Source organism: Pan troglodytes, chromosome 22 (assembly GCF_028858775.2).
Source record: "Pan troglodytes isolate AG18354 chromosome 22, NHGRI_mPanTro3-v2.0_pri, whole genome shotgun sequence".
In the NCBI taxonomy this organism is placed as follows: Eukaryota; Metazoa; Chordata; class Mammalia; order Primates; family Hominidae; genus Pan; species Pan troglodytes.
The window spans coordinates 16,781,118-16,796,309 of NC_072420.2; the positions used below are offsets into that span (position 1 = coordinate 16,781,118).

At 39.9% G+C, this 15,192-nt stretch overlaps 1 protein-coding gene across 13 annotated transcripts in view; it reads left to right on the forward strand.

The window, feature by feature from the left end:
- Positions 1-228: 228 nt before the first annotated feature.
- Positions 229-15,192, forward strand: part of USP25 (ubiquitin specific peptidase 25) — a 147,567-nt gene continuing 132,603 nt past the window's right edge. For 6 of the 13 annotated variants that reach the window (XM_009443720.5, XM_531393.8, XM_001155737.7 and 3 more), the window contains exon 1: positions 235-368. In XM_009443720.5, the coding sequence (XP_009441995.1) occupies positions 324-368 (45 nt within the window). In that variant the 5' untranslated portion in view covers positions 235-323. Of the gene's footprint in view, positions 619-15,192 lie in introns of all 13 variants that reach the window. The other 7 variants (XM_024352357.3, XM_024352358.3, XM_063803628.1 and 4 more) reach the window with 3 other exon arrangements.

Genomic DNA, 15,192 nt, shown 5'->3' on the forward strand with positions numbered 1-15,192 from the left:
GAACGCGTGACGCCGCCCGACTGGCTCGCGCTCTCCCGCGCCCCGGCGTCCTCCGCCCGCTCATGGCCCGGGCCGCCGCGGACGAGCGGCGCTGAGGCGGGCCGCGTGGAGACGTGAGGCGGCCGCCGTGGCCCTCACAGTCGGCGCTTCGCCGCCTGCCCGCGGTGCCCGCGCACGCCGGCCGCCATCGCCTTCGCGCCTGGCTGGCGGGGGCGCTGTCCTCCCCGGCCGTCCGCGCCGCTCCCTGGAGCTCGGCGGAGCGCGGCAGCCAGGGCCGGCGGAGGCGCGAGGAGCCGGGCGCCACCGCCGCCGCCGCGGGGGCCATGACCGTGGAGCAGAACGTGCTGCAGCAGAGCGCGGCGCAGAAGGTGAGGCGAGTCCGCCAGCCGGCGGGCCCCACTTCTCCTTCCGACGGGCTGTCCTCTCCCGCCGCGGCCGGGCGCCCCGGCCTCGCCGCCGCCGCCTTCCCCGGCTTCCTCCCCGGTCACCCCCGGCCCCTGCCCATCGCCTCGGGGGCGTCGCGCCCAGAGCCCAGCTGCGTGTGGGAAGCAGAGTGTAGTTTGCGGGCTTCAATCCACTTCCTTCTGCCGATTGTTTTCCCGTAGCAGACGGTGCCAGGTATTGAGAGCGACCCTCACATTCCTACAGTGCTCTGTGTGGCTTCTTAATGAAACTTTATTCTCTCCCCTTAAATGAGAAAGAATAGCTAGTTGTCATCCTTTCTGAACCGATTTTGTCTTTCAAAGGTAGTAGTGTACCAGGCCTGCTATTTTGCAAAACGGTCTCCACCAAAATCGAATTACCTGCCTTGCGGGGCAGGCGTGTTGACCAGGTGGACTCTAGAAGTAGGTGGTTTGCTTGGTTTCTTTTCCTTTTAAGGTTTCTCTTTCTTCTTCTTCTTTTCTGTTTTTTTTTTTTTTTTTTTCTTTCAATATAGAAACTGTCCCTAAGAGAGGAAACCTTTCTGGCCATGTTATTCCAGGACTCTTTTGTCCCCTAAGTTTGACCTTGTTCTTTCGTTCACTCTTTACTCTTGCATCAGTCACACATTCAAATGGTCACTCACTAAAGAAAACAATTAAAAAACTGTTCGTGAAACTTTATATCTTTAAAGTGAATAGAGATCATTCTGCTATTTTAGATTTTGCTTTCAGAATCTTAAGTGCACTATCATGGCTTGCACCATGTTCTGAAGAGTAGTTGGCCATGATCTAATTTCTTTTTTTAATTTTTAATTTGCGTGAAAAGCATTTTGGGCAAAAGAGTAAACCGTGCCTTAGTCGTGTTGGTATTACGGGGACGGTTAGGGTTTACTGTGATCAACCACCAGAGTTATATTTGGTTTATCTGGGTGAGTAATGAATGCCCCACCCTGTTGTAGATTTGGTGTAGCAATATTCTACCTGTGCTTGACTTTAGAATAAGACTTGTTCTAAAATGGGCTGTCTTCATACAGCCGGCTAAATTTTTGCTTTGAGATTATTTTTAGAATTTTCTGATACTGCTTTAAAGTAATCGAAGATACTCAAGTTTGGAAAGCAAGGATAGTGCATTGTTATTTGAGACTTGTATGTTAGTTGATATTATTGGTAAAGTTAGAAGGATATTGCACACTGCACTTTATTTGCAGTGAAATAATTCAAGATTTAATAATGAGAATTTAAAAGAGTTTACTTCCTAATCCTCCCTATTCTATTTTGAATACCTTCAAGTTCAATTTTTAAAGACTTAAGGCTTAGGAAAGAGCACATGGTCATGTGAACGCTAAGCAATATTTAATATGTATGGTACCATTTGTTTATAATTGTCTTCAATGTTGAATATTAAAGTCTGTTTCAAAGTGAGAAATACAAATTTTTCACGTCCTAAGTTTGAACGTGGGAAGAACTTTGTAAGTTTGGGATTTTTTTTTTTTAGTTTGATTTTGACTAAACTGTATTAAATAACTATGCAGGCTCTATTGCATGGTTCAGAGGTTATGCATAAAATTGTAGAATCAAGAATCAAGTTAACGAAAGTGATCTTGGCTGTCGAGTCCAATTTCCTACTTTAATGAATCCCCTCCACACACAAAGGGAGTAGTAGTTAATTCAAAATATTATCATTATGATGCTATTTTTAGTATGGCTGTGTTTTAGATCATTTCATTGTTATTGGGGATTTTTTTTAGAGAAACTTTTATACTTCCATAATATTTAGATTGTTTTACAAAAGAAACACTTAAATGTGTTTGCTTTCCATATTAATACACGATTACTTTGTTACTCATATTAGAACTATTTAAAAATATTTATATGGATATAAATAAACCATCTACCTCAATAAGTTGACAGATTTAAATCCGTCAAGCTAGTAACCAGGAAGCGGACTTAAAGCTGGTAACTAGGAAGTGAACTTCACACTTAGAAGAAACAAAAGTGAAAGTCTGTTTTTACTCAGACACTTTATGGGTTATCTGAAAGGAGAGGTGTGTAGTGTATATTGCATAGCCAGCATTTTAGCCAGTTTTCTTCTCACCTTAAAAAGTTGTGTGTACATATGTGTTTTTAAATTTTAAGTATTTACTATTTAAAATTTAAGTATTTACTATTTAGCTATATTATTTTCAAGATTTTTAAAACTTTTATTTTGCAGATGGATGTAAGTTTTTTTGTTGTTTGCAGCACCACACTACACAAAACTTTCATGATTTTTTGGTTCGCCTATAGAATTCATTAGTCTTTGTCACAATGTAGTATGATGAGGCAAGAGGCTGCCTTTCCCTTTTGATGTGTTCTTTGCTTGATTGCTGGAGTTTGGCCAACCCAGGGACTTATGAGATGTAGTAAAACTGCAGAAAGCTGCTTTTCTGAGGTTTAGGTATTTCAGGTGAGGTGCAGTTGGCAGCAGATGAGTTAAATTCTGTGATAATTTTGGTTTTGGACATATATCTTCAGCCTTTGTGCTTCATATTTACCAAAGTGTAGGAGCCTTAGATCTCAGAAATTTGATACATAGATTCAAGTTCCAAATGAGGATACTCCACGGCGGCCCCCCCCCCCCCCCAATCTATCTAACCAGATGAACCAAGCTAGGATTCTTTAGGGCAGTTATTATTGGGAGGAGTTTTGCTCCCAGGGACCAAATTAATTTAGAGTGAAATGAACAGGATACTATTTACATTAAATGTATCCTTCTGAGTTGAATAAAATATATTGTTTCACTCTAGGGCTTAGAACAGTTCTTTACACATAGTAGGACTCAGCAAATATGTGATGGATGAAATAAGTGAATGGTTTCCAAAAGGAATGTAGTACTTTGTTTCCTAACTGAATCTTGAAATTTAAAAATTATTGAGAAACAGTGAGGCTGGGCATGGTGGCTCATGCTTTAATCCCAGCACTTTGGGAGGCTGAGGTGGGAGGATCACTTGAAGCCAGGAGTTCAAAACCAGCCTGGGCAACAAAATGACACCTGCCAGGAGCGGTGTCTCACGCCTGTAATCCCAGCACTTTGGGAAGGTGAGGCAGGCGGAGCACGAGGTCAGGAGTTCGAGACCAGCCTGACCAACATGGTGAAACCCAGTCTCTACTACTAAAAATACAAAAATTAGCCAGGCGTGGTGGCACATGCCTGTAATCCCAGCTACTCAGGAGGCTGAGGCAGGAGAATCGCTTGAACTCGGGAGGCGGAGGTTGCAGTGAGCCGAGATCGCGCCATTGCACTCCAGCCTGGGCGACAGAGCAAGACTCCATGTCAAAAAAACAAAAAACCAAAACAAAACAATGAAAGCTTGAAAAACCGTACGTGCTCATGCTAGGAGAATAGGCAGTGGTAGTGAAAGACAGGATGTGGGATAGATCTCAACCACCTTTTTGTCACCTTGGGCAAGTCATTAAGTGCTTCTGAAGGTTCTTTTAAAGCAGTAATATTAGTATGTTAACAGTAGTATGTTAAGGCTTTAAACTTTAGCAACTTCTTTAGATTAGATTGTTTAATGGTCCTAAGCAAGTGTTCTGTATAGGGAGAATAAAAAAGAAACAGTATAGAATGGAAGCAGAGGAATCTAACAGATCTACAGTCAGCTTTCACTGAATTCCTCGAAAGATGAGGGTTGGGTGGGAAGGTTGTCATAGATTAGCCAAGTTCAAGAGTTAAAACTTGAAAAACAATGCAGACTGGATTCAGGGTAAATTTCTTACTTAAAATAACATGTATTTTCCAATTTAGGATTATCTAAGGTTATAAAACTATACCTATGCAGCATTTGATAGTTAACATTACTTAAATCACTTTAAATGTTACTTAAAGGAGGAATTCTTTATTAGGAATCAGTTGATTATCTTATTAGTATAAGACTTGATTTGGGCAGAGAGGTTTCCAGCTGTTTATTCCTTTTCTTATTCTTTCCTTTTCACACCTAATTTTGACTTGTAGACTCACATTGTATCCAGTCTTTTAAATGAATTCACATCATTTCTAATAAATATTCTGTTGATTTTCTTCAATATTATATGTATACAGTCCATATCCTTTACAAATACTTAATATTCTGACCTCTTTCTTGTCATTATTTTTACCACTTATTACTTTAAGATTACAGAATGCTACTACAATTTATGTTAGTTTCTATTATATATTGTTTCCTTATAATATGGAAATTTTCTTACATTCCTAAGTTTTATAAATGTTTCAAAACTAGATTTAGATGTTGACTGTCATGTCTTTTTCTTTGCAGTGAATGATATTTCATATGTCAGAAACCATTTGTACATACGATATATGAATATTTACTATATAATCCGTGTAAGGCGCTGTGCTGAGTCTTCTTACAAACTTTTTTCATTTAATCTTTCCAACCACCTTATGAAGTGAGTACTATTTTTCTCCTTTCTTATTGAAGCTGAAGAAACAGTATTGGAGAACTAAAGCAACATTTCATCTCTAGTATGTATTAAGGGTTGGATAAACTCAAAAGTCATGTGATACACAAGCCCCTGCTCTTAACCACAATGTTGTATCGTTTTGGCTGTCCTTGAATTCCTGATAAAACCCCATTTGGTCATGTTGCTTTACTATTTTAAATATGTTTCTATATTTAATATAATAAATTTAAACCTAGAATTTGGTATACAATTGGCCTTCTGTATCCACAGGTTCTGAATCCATAGATTCAACCAGCTGTGGATTGAAAATATTCTGGAAAAAAAAAGCATTGTTGCATCTGTACTGAACATGTACAGTCTCATTTTGGTCATTATTCCCTAACAATACAGTATAACAACTATTTATGTAGCATTTACATTGTGTTAGGTATTATAAGTAATCTACAAATGATTTAAAGTATGCTGGAGGATGTGTGGATGTGTAAGTTACATGCAAGTATTATACCATTTTATATAAGGGACTTTAACATTCGAAGATTTTGGCTTCTGGGGGTCCTGGAACCAGTTCTCTTTGGATTCTTTAATGAGATTGCTTACAAGGTTTGGTGTGCCCATGAGGGCTATTAAGATAAGGTTAGCTCATAAAATGATTAGAAGGCTTTCTGTGTTTTCCTGTGCTTTTGGAATTGTTTAGTGTAGGATTATGTTGAGTCATTCAAAATTGGTGGTGTATGATCTTTTTTGATTTGAAAAATTAGATAGGGTTCAACTGAGGTACTTGTTACTTTGAAGATTTGGTGAACATGACTGTATCAGGGCTGAGCTGCTCATTTAGAGCAAATTTTAGGTAAAGTTTCCAAATTTTGTTTATTGTCTTTTAAATTTTCTATGTTTTCTAGGGTCAAATTTTAATTTTTTTTAGTTCTAGAAAATTCTAAATTTCATTTAGGTTTCTGTATTTATTGGTCTAAAGTTTTGTCCTAAATCTGTGTGTGTGTGTGTGTGTGTGTGTGTGTATGTAAGTATGTATATATGTACATATATGTATGTAGACATGCCATTTTTTTTATCCCTGCTTGTTTTGTCGTCAGTAGTGTTTGCCAGATGCTGATCTTATTTCCTGCTTTTTTTTTTGAGACGGGGTTTTGCTCTCTCACCCAAGCTGGAGTGCAATGGTGCAATCTCAGCTCACTGCAACTTCTGCCTCCCAGGTTCAAGCAGTTCTCCTGCCTCAGCCTTCCGAGTAGCTGGGACTACAGGTGTACACCACCACGCCCAGCTACTTTTTGTAATTTTACTAGAGACAGGGTTTCATCCTGTTGGCCAGGCTGGTCTTAAACTCCTGACCCCAAGTGATCAGCCTGCCTTGGGCTCCCGAAGTACTGGGCAGTTTCTCTTTGTATTTCTAATGGATTCAATCCAAACTTGTGTTTTTGTCTTTTAGAATTTAACCATGCACATATGGTGATAACTGATAAATTTAATCTTTTTATTGTCATCTGATTATCCATTTATTAGTCTTGTTTTCTCCATTCAGTTTTGATGGATAGACCAAGTTTTCATTGTATCACCACCCCCACCCTTGTCTTTAACGTTTTCTTTTCAATTTTGGCTCTTTTAATTTTAAACAAATATATTTTTATAATATAAAATTTTGATAATATAAAACATTAATAGCTTTTTTCGGTAATATAAAAAATTAACTTTTTTCTCCACCCATTTGCCCCAAATTAGGTAAGACATTTTAGCATGTTTTTTCTTATGGTATTCCTAGTTTTGTTGGGATAATATAGAATTGTAATTCTAGGTGATGAATTTTCTTAGTGTTGCAGATGCATTATTAGTAGCTAGTTTTTTAAAATTAACTATTTAATTTTAACTGTGTTTTTTGGTCTGTTGTATAATGCTTTTTGATGGTTTGATGTCACTCTGCTTTTTTTTTTTTTTTCCAGATAAGTTAACTCTCTGTGTTGCCTTGTAAGATTTTACTCTTTGTTTTTAAGAGTTCAGAAATTTCACTTGCATGTGTTTATGTATGTATCTTTTTAATGATCCTGCCTAGGATTTTTCATCTGAAATCTGTGTTCTCAGGAATTTTTCTTCCACTCTTTTCCTCGTCTTCATTTAAAACTACATTATTTGGATTTTATACGTCACTTCTCTTTCTTCCTGGCTTCAAATGTTTCTTCTTTCCCATTTTGTCCTGTATGCTGTGGTAACTTTTTAGTTTGATTATCTAGATTATTATTTTTGTAATGCCAGTTCTGTATTTACTACCCTTATATGTGGTCAGATAGTTTACAAAGAGTTTGTTTTTAATAATATATATTTTTAGTTTGGTTCTGAAGTACACATAATTGAATTAATTTTACCAATTGTCTCATGATCAGCTCTTCCTGCAAATATATTTTCATTTATTTGTTAAATTGCTTATTTTAAATAATAAACACACACGAAACCCTATTTAAAACAAAAGCTGGAACTTCGATAATAACCTATATCCCTTATCCTATCCCTTTACTTTCATTTGAGAGTATCATCTTGAATCCTCTGTTCATCTTCCTGTTGATTTATTGCATCTATATCAATGGCTGAAGGTATTTTTTTAAATGTTAGTTGTTTTAACTTAAAAATTTTAAGAACTTTTCCCTGCTACAATATCTAGAAGGTAGTCATCTGTATTTTTAACCAAGAGTTTTAAAGTTATATTTGCAACATTTTATACCCTTTTTCATCTGTGCTTGAGTTTTGTATATGGTGTGAGGTAGGGACACAGTTTTATTTTCATCATATACAGATTGAGTCTCTCATATCCAAAATGCTTGGAACCAGAAGTGTTTTGGATTTTGGACTTTTTTTTTTTCCTTCAGATTTTGGAATATTTGTATTTTGCTTACCTGGGTTGGATAAATATCCTAAATTTGAAAATCTGAAATCTGAAATAAGCCAGTGAGCATTTCCTTTCAACATCTTGTTGGTTCTCAAAAAATATGGAGTTTTCAAATTGTGGAGCATTTCTTATTTCTGGCTTGGAGTTTTGGGATGTGCAACCTGTAAATGATTTTAAAAATTTCTTTTGTTATCCTTGCTTTATTGAAAAGTTAATGCTCTCTTCTACTGAATTGATAGGCCATCTTTGTCATATATGCAAAAGTTTAATGCAAAATTTTTTTCCCTTTCCTTGACTCATTATTTCTCATCATTCATTTTGTGAATATCATCCTGTGTTCATTGTTGCTGCTTTAGAATAATCTCTCACACTGGAAAAGAAAGTTCTTTGCCTTTGTTCCTTTTTTTCAGAAGTAACACTTGACTTTTCCTTAGAAATTTTAGAATGATCATACCAAGTTCTCTCAAATCCTCTGTCTTTTTGATTAATTTGATTGAATCTGTAGATCAATTTGGGATTATTAAGATCTTTATGATACAGGATGAGCAGGATATACTATTTTTATTAGGTCATGTTTAATATCTCTTGTATGGTTTATAATTTAACACAAAATTATTGTACATCTTTTGTTTCAGGTAGTTGATAATTTCTGATAACTGTTATATGGCAGTGCTTTTAAAAATTTGTTATTGGTGTACGCAAATGCAGTGGTCTTTTGTATGTTAATTTTATACCTAGCCACCTTGCTAAATGTTTCTAATACCTTTTCCAGAGACAATTTTGTACTTTCTGTGTAAAAGATCATATCATTAAGGGAGGAGACCACCCCTCATATTGTCTTATGCCCAATTTCTGCCCTCAAAGAAAGAAAAAGTAAAAACTAAAAGGCAGAAATGAAATCCACAAGCAGACAGCCCGGGGCCACACCCTGGGCCTGGTAGTTAAAGATCGACCCCTGACCTAATCAGTTATGTTATCTATAGATTACAGGCATTGCACAGACACTGTGAAAATCCCGATACTGTTTTGTTCAGATCTAATTACCGGTGCATGCAGCCCCCAGTCACATACCCCCTGCTTGCTCATTTGATCATGACCCTCTCACACGCACCCTCTTAGAGTTGTGAGCCCTTAAAAGGGACAGGAATTGCTCACCCCGGGAGCTGGGCTCGTGAGACAGGAGTCTTGCTGATGCCCCCGGCCGAATAAACCCCTTCCTCCTTTAACTCGGTTCTGAGGAGTTTTGTCTGCGGCTCGTCCTGCTACATCATGATTAAAAAGTTTTATGTATAATTTCAGTTTTTGTGCCTGTACTTTCATTTTTTTCCTGTACTAGCAAATACTTCCAATAAATATTGATTAGAAGTGATAACAATGAGTATTTTTTTGTTCTTGCTGATCTAAAAAGGCAGCTACCTACTTTGTACCTCATGCATTTCTGAAATATTTACATGTGTTAGTTGTGCAGATTTACAAAGTAGGTTCTGTTTAACTAAAAGATATTGAAGTATTTTCAGTCGTGATGCTTGCATGTATTTTTTCTTTGGGTACTGGTGACCTTTGTTTAAGCTTTCACCCTAGGTATCCTGGGTGTGGTGGTGGAGGGGTGCTGGTAGTTCGTCAGTCTCTTCTCTGTCATCCTAGGAACTGTGAAGTCAGGCAGGGCACTTTTTTTTTGTATTAGTGGTCCTCACTAATTTCCTTCTCCAGGGGCCACTCCACAATTGATTTCTGCCCTGATGTGCTTAGAGTAAGGTGGCTACAGGGTCTTTCTTCCCCTGACACTGGCATAATTTTACTCTCTAATGTCATAGAATTGCTTTAAGCACTGACCTGCAGCAGTGGCCTGCCTTTTTCCTACAATATAATCAGTGATTTTTGTTATGTATGAAGGACCAAATTTGGCTTGTGAAAGTGAGTTTAGGAATGTCACTATATAATGTGAGCAAGTAGATTATGTGAAAGTTGAATTTATAAAAGGATGAGGCCTTGCATTTATTTTGGCAGACTTTAATTAATTTCCAAGGACATCATCCTTGTCATGACATCTTGTTTTATGTATGTAGTAAGTAATTTTTCAGTTTTTCTCTTTTTTGCCCCTTAACTCTGATTAACTGATTAACTCTGCTTCAGTACAGACCATCTGCTTTATTTTTAGTTTTTGGTTCTCTGAACTGCTGGATATTTTAAATGCCCAGCAATATTTTCCTTAGTCTTGTTGCTATAGGTTTAGATCAGAGTTTCTTATAATATGGTTTTTGTGGACTGTCTTAATGATCTGTAGTGCTTGCTAAAAGTGCAGACTTCTGTGCGTCACCCTAGACGTATTGTTTCAAGATGTTGAGGGTTGGGCTAAAGCCTGCTTAGTAAGAATCTCAGATTATTCTTCTGCACTTAATGTTTGAGGATCACTGGTTGAAGTTAATTAGTATTCTTAAAGATAAAAGTGCCTTGAGCACTGTGTAAATTGACTGCAGGGGTCCTTTAGGGATTGAATTATCACAATACACCAAATTTAATATGGAAGCAGGGTCTTTGAACGGACAGTGTTTTTTTTTGTTTCAGGTGTTTCTCTCCATCAGTGCAGCAACATGTTTCCTTGTAGAGGAGCTGTCTCCTCCCTCAGGCTTTTCTGGCCAACATATCTATGGAAACCCAAAGCTTCAGGTGGCTAGGTGGGATACTTGCCCCTCTTACTCCTGGGGGCACAAATAAGTTGAATCGGTGGATTAAGGAGTTGGAAAGTACATGCTAAAGTTGTAATCTTCCTGTTTCTTTCTGGCTGTTTTTTTTTTTTTTTTTTGGTATGTGCGTGTGTATTTGTGTATGAATAATTCCTATAGGATTTTTTTGTGGGGGCTAACCGTAGCATATGAAAACTTATGTACAACTTAAATATATTAAGATTAGTATTCTTTGTACTATTTTAGACATGAAATAGAATATCTTATTGTCCTGGAAATTTCCGTTGTTCCTCATTCATACTGTCCCTCTTTTCTACACCACCCCCGCCCCCACACTACTGCTATCTTGACTTTTTTCAGGTTAATGTTATCGTGGTATGATTTACACTGAAAGTGTGTAATTTGATGAATTTGGCCATACAGAACATTTCTGTCACTCCACAAAATTTGTCCTGTATCACCTTTCTCATTAATTATCAACACCCTCATTATTTCAGGCAACTGTTGATCTGATTTTTATTACTGTAGATCAGTTTTGGCTGTTCTGGGTCTTCACATAGATTTGTTTATACCAATTTTTTTTTTTTCTCGCATCTGACTGCTTTTGCTCAGCAAAAAGCTTTTGAGATTCACCCATGTTTTATTGCATGTATCAATATGTTTCTTTTTACTACGGAATAATATTATATAAATATTCTCACATCTGTGTATTCATGTACCTTTTGATGTACTTTTTTTTTTTTTTCCAGTTTTTTGACCCATATATAATGTTATGTGTACATTTGTAAGCAGGTCTTTGAGACGTATTTCTATTTCTCTTGGGCAAATACATAGGTGTAGAATTGTTATACTACTAAATTGTTATCCAAATTGATTGTATCATTGTACATTCTCATTAGCAATATAGGAGAATTTCAGGTGGTCTACATTTTTGCCAACACCTGGCATTTTTAATCTTTTATGTTTTAGCCATTCGGTGAATATGTGGTGTACCTCATTGTGGTAGTAATTGTATATTTCCCTAATGACTAATGATTTTGGACGTCTTTCATGTGCTTGTTGGCCAGTTTGAGGATGATTTTTTTTAACATTGCTTCTCATACATTATCCAGTTTTAACACTCCTACATGATAGCAATCACAATAGCTGCATTCTTCCGAGTCTTAAAATGGCAAAAATGTCAGAGATGTAGCTAAAGGTAGAACACTCCAGGACCAAGTGCTAATATGTTCACAAAACAAATTGAGATTGCACAATTTTTTTTGTTTGCTTGTTTAAACTAACACCTGATAAAAAGGTACATTGCTGAAAAATGGGAACTCATTTCTTCATCATGCCTCAAAGTAAATATTAAATTTATCTCTTTAACAATTAATTGCACACATACGTGAGAAATCTTTATGATACATATTTTATTACACCGTGTACAAAAATAATTTCACATTTTAGTTGGGTTGGAAGTTTGAAAAGAACATAGTGCAGTTGCAGGGGTGGGATGAACTGTGGTGAGGTAAGTAAATTGGACAGAAATTGGGCAGAAAGATACTTCCTTTTTTTTTTTTTTTTTTTTAACAGTTTTTTTATCTGTCTGAAGAAAGGGAAGAAGAGGAATCTGAATTGGAAAAACCCCACTATATCTGTTGGGTTTTTGTTGTTGCTGTTCAGTCTGGAAATGGGTGGTGTGTGGTGAGAGGTCATTAGGTCATCAGGGCAGAATTGTTTGCAGAGCTGGGAGCTACATCCTCACGGAAGTGGGATAGATGTACTGGGGAGGGGTGTGCAGAGAGGAGCCAGGAGTGATGTACCATTAGTGGCCAGGGCTTGTTACGGTAACACCAATGTGCAAACCAACTGTGCATTCACATATACAAAAGTTTTGTGTCTTAATTCATGCCAGAATACATGCATAATCAAATGTCTCAGTTAAGGTGGAGCTACAGAAACACTGGGCTGAAGTTCTGGGGTTTTCTTTGTCTTCGTGTGAGGCCTCTGGGCTGGGTCTGGGTGTCTGATCAAGAATGCCCTGAAGTTTTCCCATGGGACTTTGGAGAAAGGCTTTGGAGCTGGGCAGAGCTGAGGATGAGCACAGAAGAAAGGAAACGAGAAATGGTCCACTACCTAAGGTTTAAAATCCTCAATTTTTGGAGGGAAGAAGTGACACAAGATTTTATCGGTGCCACTTCACCAACAAGAAACCTCTAAGGCCAGCAGTGCCTCTGCCCAGGCTTTGCTTACACTCACTGGGCTCGCTCTGCCTGCTTGGCCCAGCAGGGTGCTCTCAGCTGATCCCCAGCCCAGATCCCACAACCACTGCCACTCCGTGCTCAGCCCATGGCGGGACTGGGTATACCGCATGTGGCTTCCACAGCTGGACTCCAGCATTCAGATGAGGGGAACGTGGTGGAACCCAGAAACTCGGAGACAGCAGCAACCGTGGAGCCCCAAGGGGGTGTCATAGCTTCTGCCTGGGGTGTCCCGAGGTCTGAGCCACCAGGGAATGCCACAGCCCTCTCTTGTTCCTGCCGCTCACAGCTCCGTGAATGGGGGTGTGTTAGAGCTTGTTTGTTCCTGCTGCGCATGGCTTTGTGAATGGGGGTGTATTACGGTTCTAGTTCGGGGGGTCCTGATGTTTGGGCCCCCAGAGGGGTCGCGGCTCATCACTCCCATAGTCCAGCAATTGGGAGTGTGTAACAGCTCTTTTCATGCCCACTGCCCACAGCTCCAGGAGCCGGCCAGGTGCGTGTTACAGCCGTTTTTTGTTCCCACCGTTTGGCGAGTTCTGGGTTTTTGTCCAGTGACCAAGAATAATGAGGTACGTGGACACCAGAGAGTGAGGAAGGCAGAGAAGAATGTTATTGAGCAACAGAAAAGCTCTTGACAATGAGAGGGGACGTGAAGTGGATAGCCCTCTGTGTGAGGGGGCCCCAAAAGCTGGTAGCCATCTTTGTAGTTGAGTCCAGGGTTTTTTTAGGTTTGGAATGAGGAGATGTGGGCTGGAGGTAGCCTTGGAAAAGGCAACATTCAATTGGTTTAAAAGCATTATTCAGAAAGAACCAATTGGGAAAGAGTAGGCAAAAAGAAAAGTTTTCACTCCAGCTGTGGACTCTATCTATATCTAGAACAGGCAGCTTGGTAGGCTTTAAACTGTCTTTGGTTTGAAGGTCAGGTTTCACCAGGGACCTGTCCCTGCCTGCCTAGGAATTGGTCTACTGTGGCGCCTGCCTAGGAATTGGTCTACTGTCCCTGCCTGCCTGGGAATTTGTCTACTGTGGCTATCAGAAACAGCTCTGCGCAGGCCTCTTGGGGTCAGTGGACACTCTCTTTACCAATTTTGGTAGCATCATGCAGATTTGCAGAACTGGCTTCTAGGCTTCTTCCCAAGTGAGGCAGGAATTGAAGTCACTTAGAACAGTGGAACTTACAGAACTGACAGTGTTTCCATTCTTGCTGGGTGGCGCCAGGAGGAGAGCACCAGTGTACCTGAGCATGTCGAACTGTAGCAGAGTAGCTGAAAGCAGCATATAAGATGACCCTGGTCAGCTCTGTGGTTTCTATGGTGTAAAGTGGGTAGGGGTTTCAGGCCTTTGGGGTTACAGAGATCAGAGCCGCTCCCTCAGGTCATGAGGTCCTGTGCTAGGAGGTGTGGTCCTAGGGCTGTGTGAACCCCACCAATGTGGGGTTTGCCATTACTTTATTTTTGTCCGTCTTGGTGTTGGCTTAGGCAAACCTTAGGGTCTGCGTTTTTTTTTTTTTTTGTTATTTTTGAGACAAAGGTCTCACCGTGTCACCCAGGCTGGAGTGCAGTGGTGCAATCTGGCTCACTGCAACCTCTGCCTCCTGGGTTCAAGTGATTGTCGTGCCTCAGCATCCCACATAGCTGGGACTACAGGTACACGCCACCAGGCCTGGCTAATTTTTATGACGGGGTTTTGCCATGTTGGCCAGGCTGGTCTTGAACTCCTGACCTCAAGTGATCTTCCTGTCTCGGCCTCCTAGGGTCTGCAGTTTTTTTTTGTTTTTGTTTTTGTTTTTGTTGTTGTTGTTGTTGTTGGTGTTGTTTTGGGGCAGAGCTTCGTTCTTGTTGCCCAGGCTGGAGTGCAGTGGTGTGAGCTCAGCTCACGGCAGCCCCCACCTCCCGGGTTCAAGCGATTCTCCTGCCCCAACCTCCTGAGTAGCTGGGACTACAGGCGCCTGCCACCACACCCGTCTAATTTTTGTATTTTTACTAGAGGTGGGGTTTTCCATGTTGTCCAGGTGAGTCTTGAACTCCTGACCTCAGGTGATCCACCTGCCTCAGCCTCCCAAAGTGCTGGGATTACAGGCGTGAGCCACCGCACCCGGCCGGGTCTGCCGCTTTTGAATGAAAGTAAATGCTCTTCCAAGCATTTCTTGCATGAGCAGAAGAGTGTGTAGAATTCTCTCGGTTTGCTGTCTAAAGCAAGAGGGCTGACTAACCACTTTAGGGCCATGGCCTCCATCCCCACCACCACCCTACTCCCTCTCTTTCTCCTCTCTCCTATTCTCCCCTCCCTTCCCACTCCTTCTTTTCCTGAGTGCTGATGTTGTTCTGCCTTAAGCTTCTAAGCAGGGGCATCTTTTATGGTCGGGGAGAGGGAGGTGTGGGAGGCAGGCAGGGGATGTTGCAGGAGAGCTACTAATAACCCAGGGCCTCTGTCTTTTCCTTATTGACCATTTTTATGTCTTCTTTTTAACATGTTAAGATTATTTCCCAATTTCTTAGTTGGGTTATCTT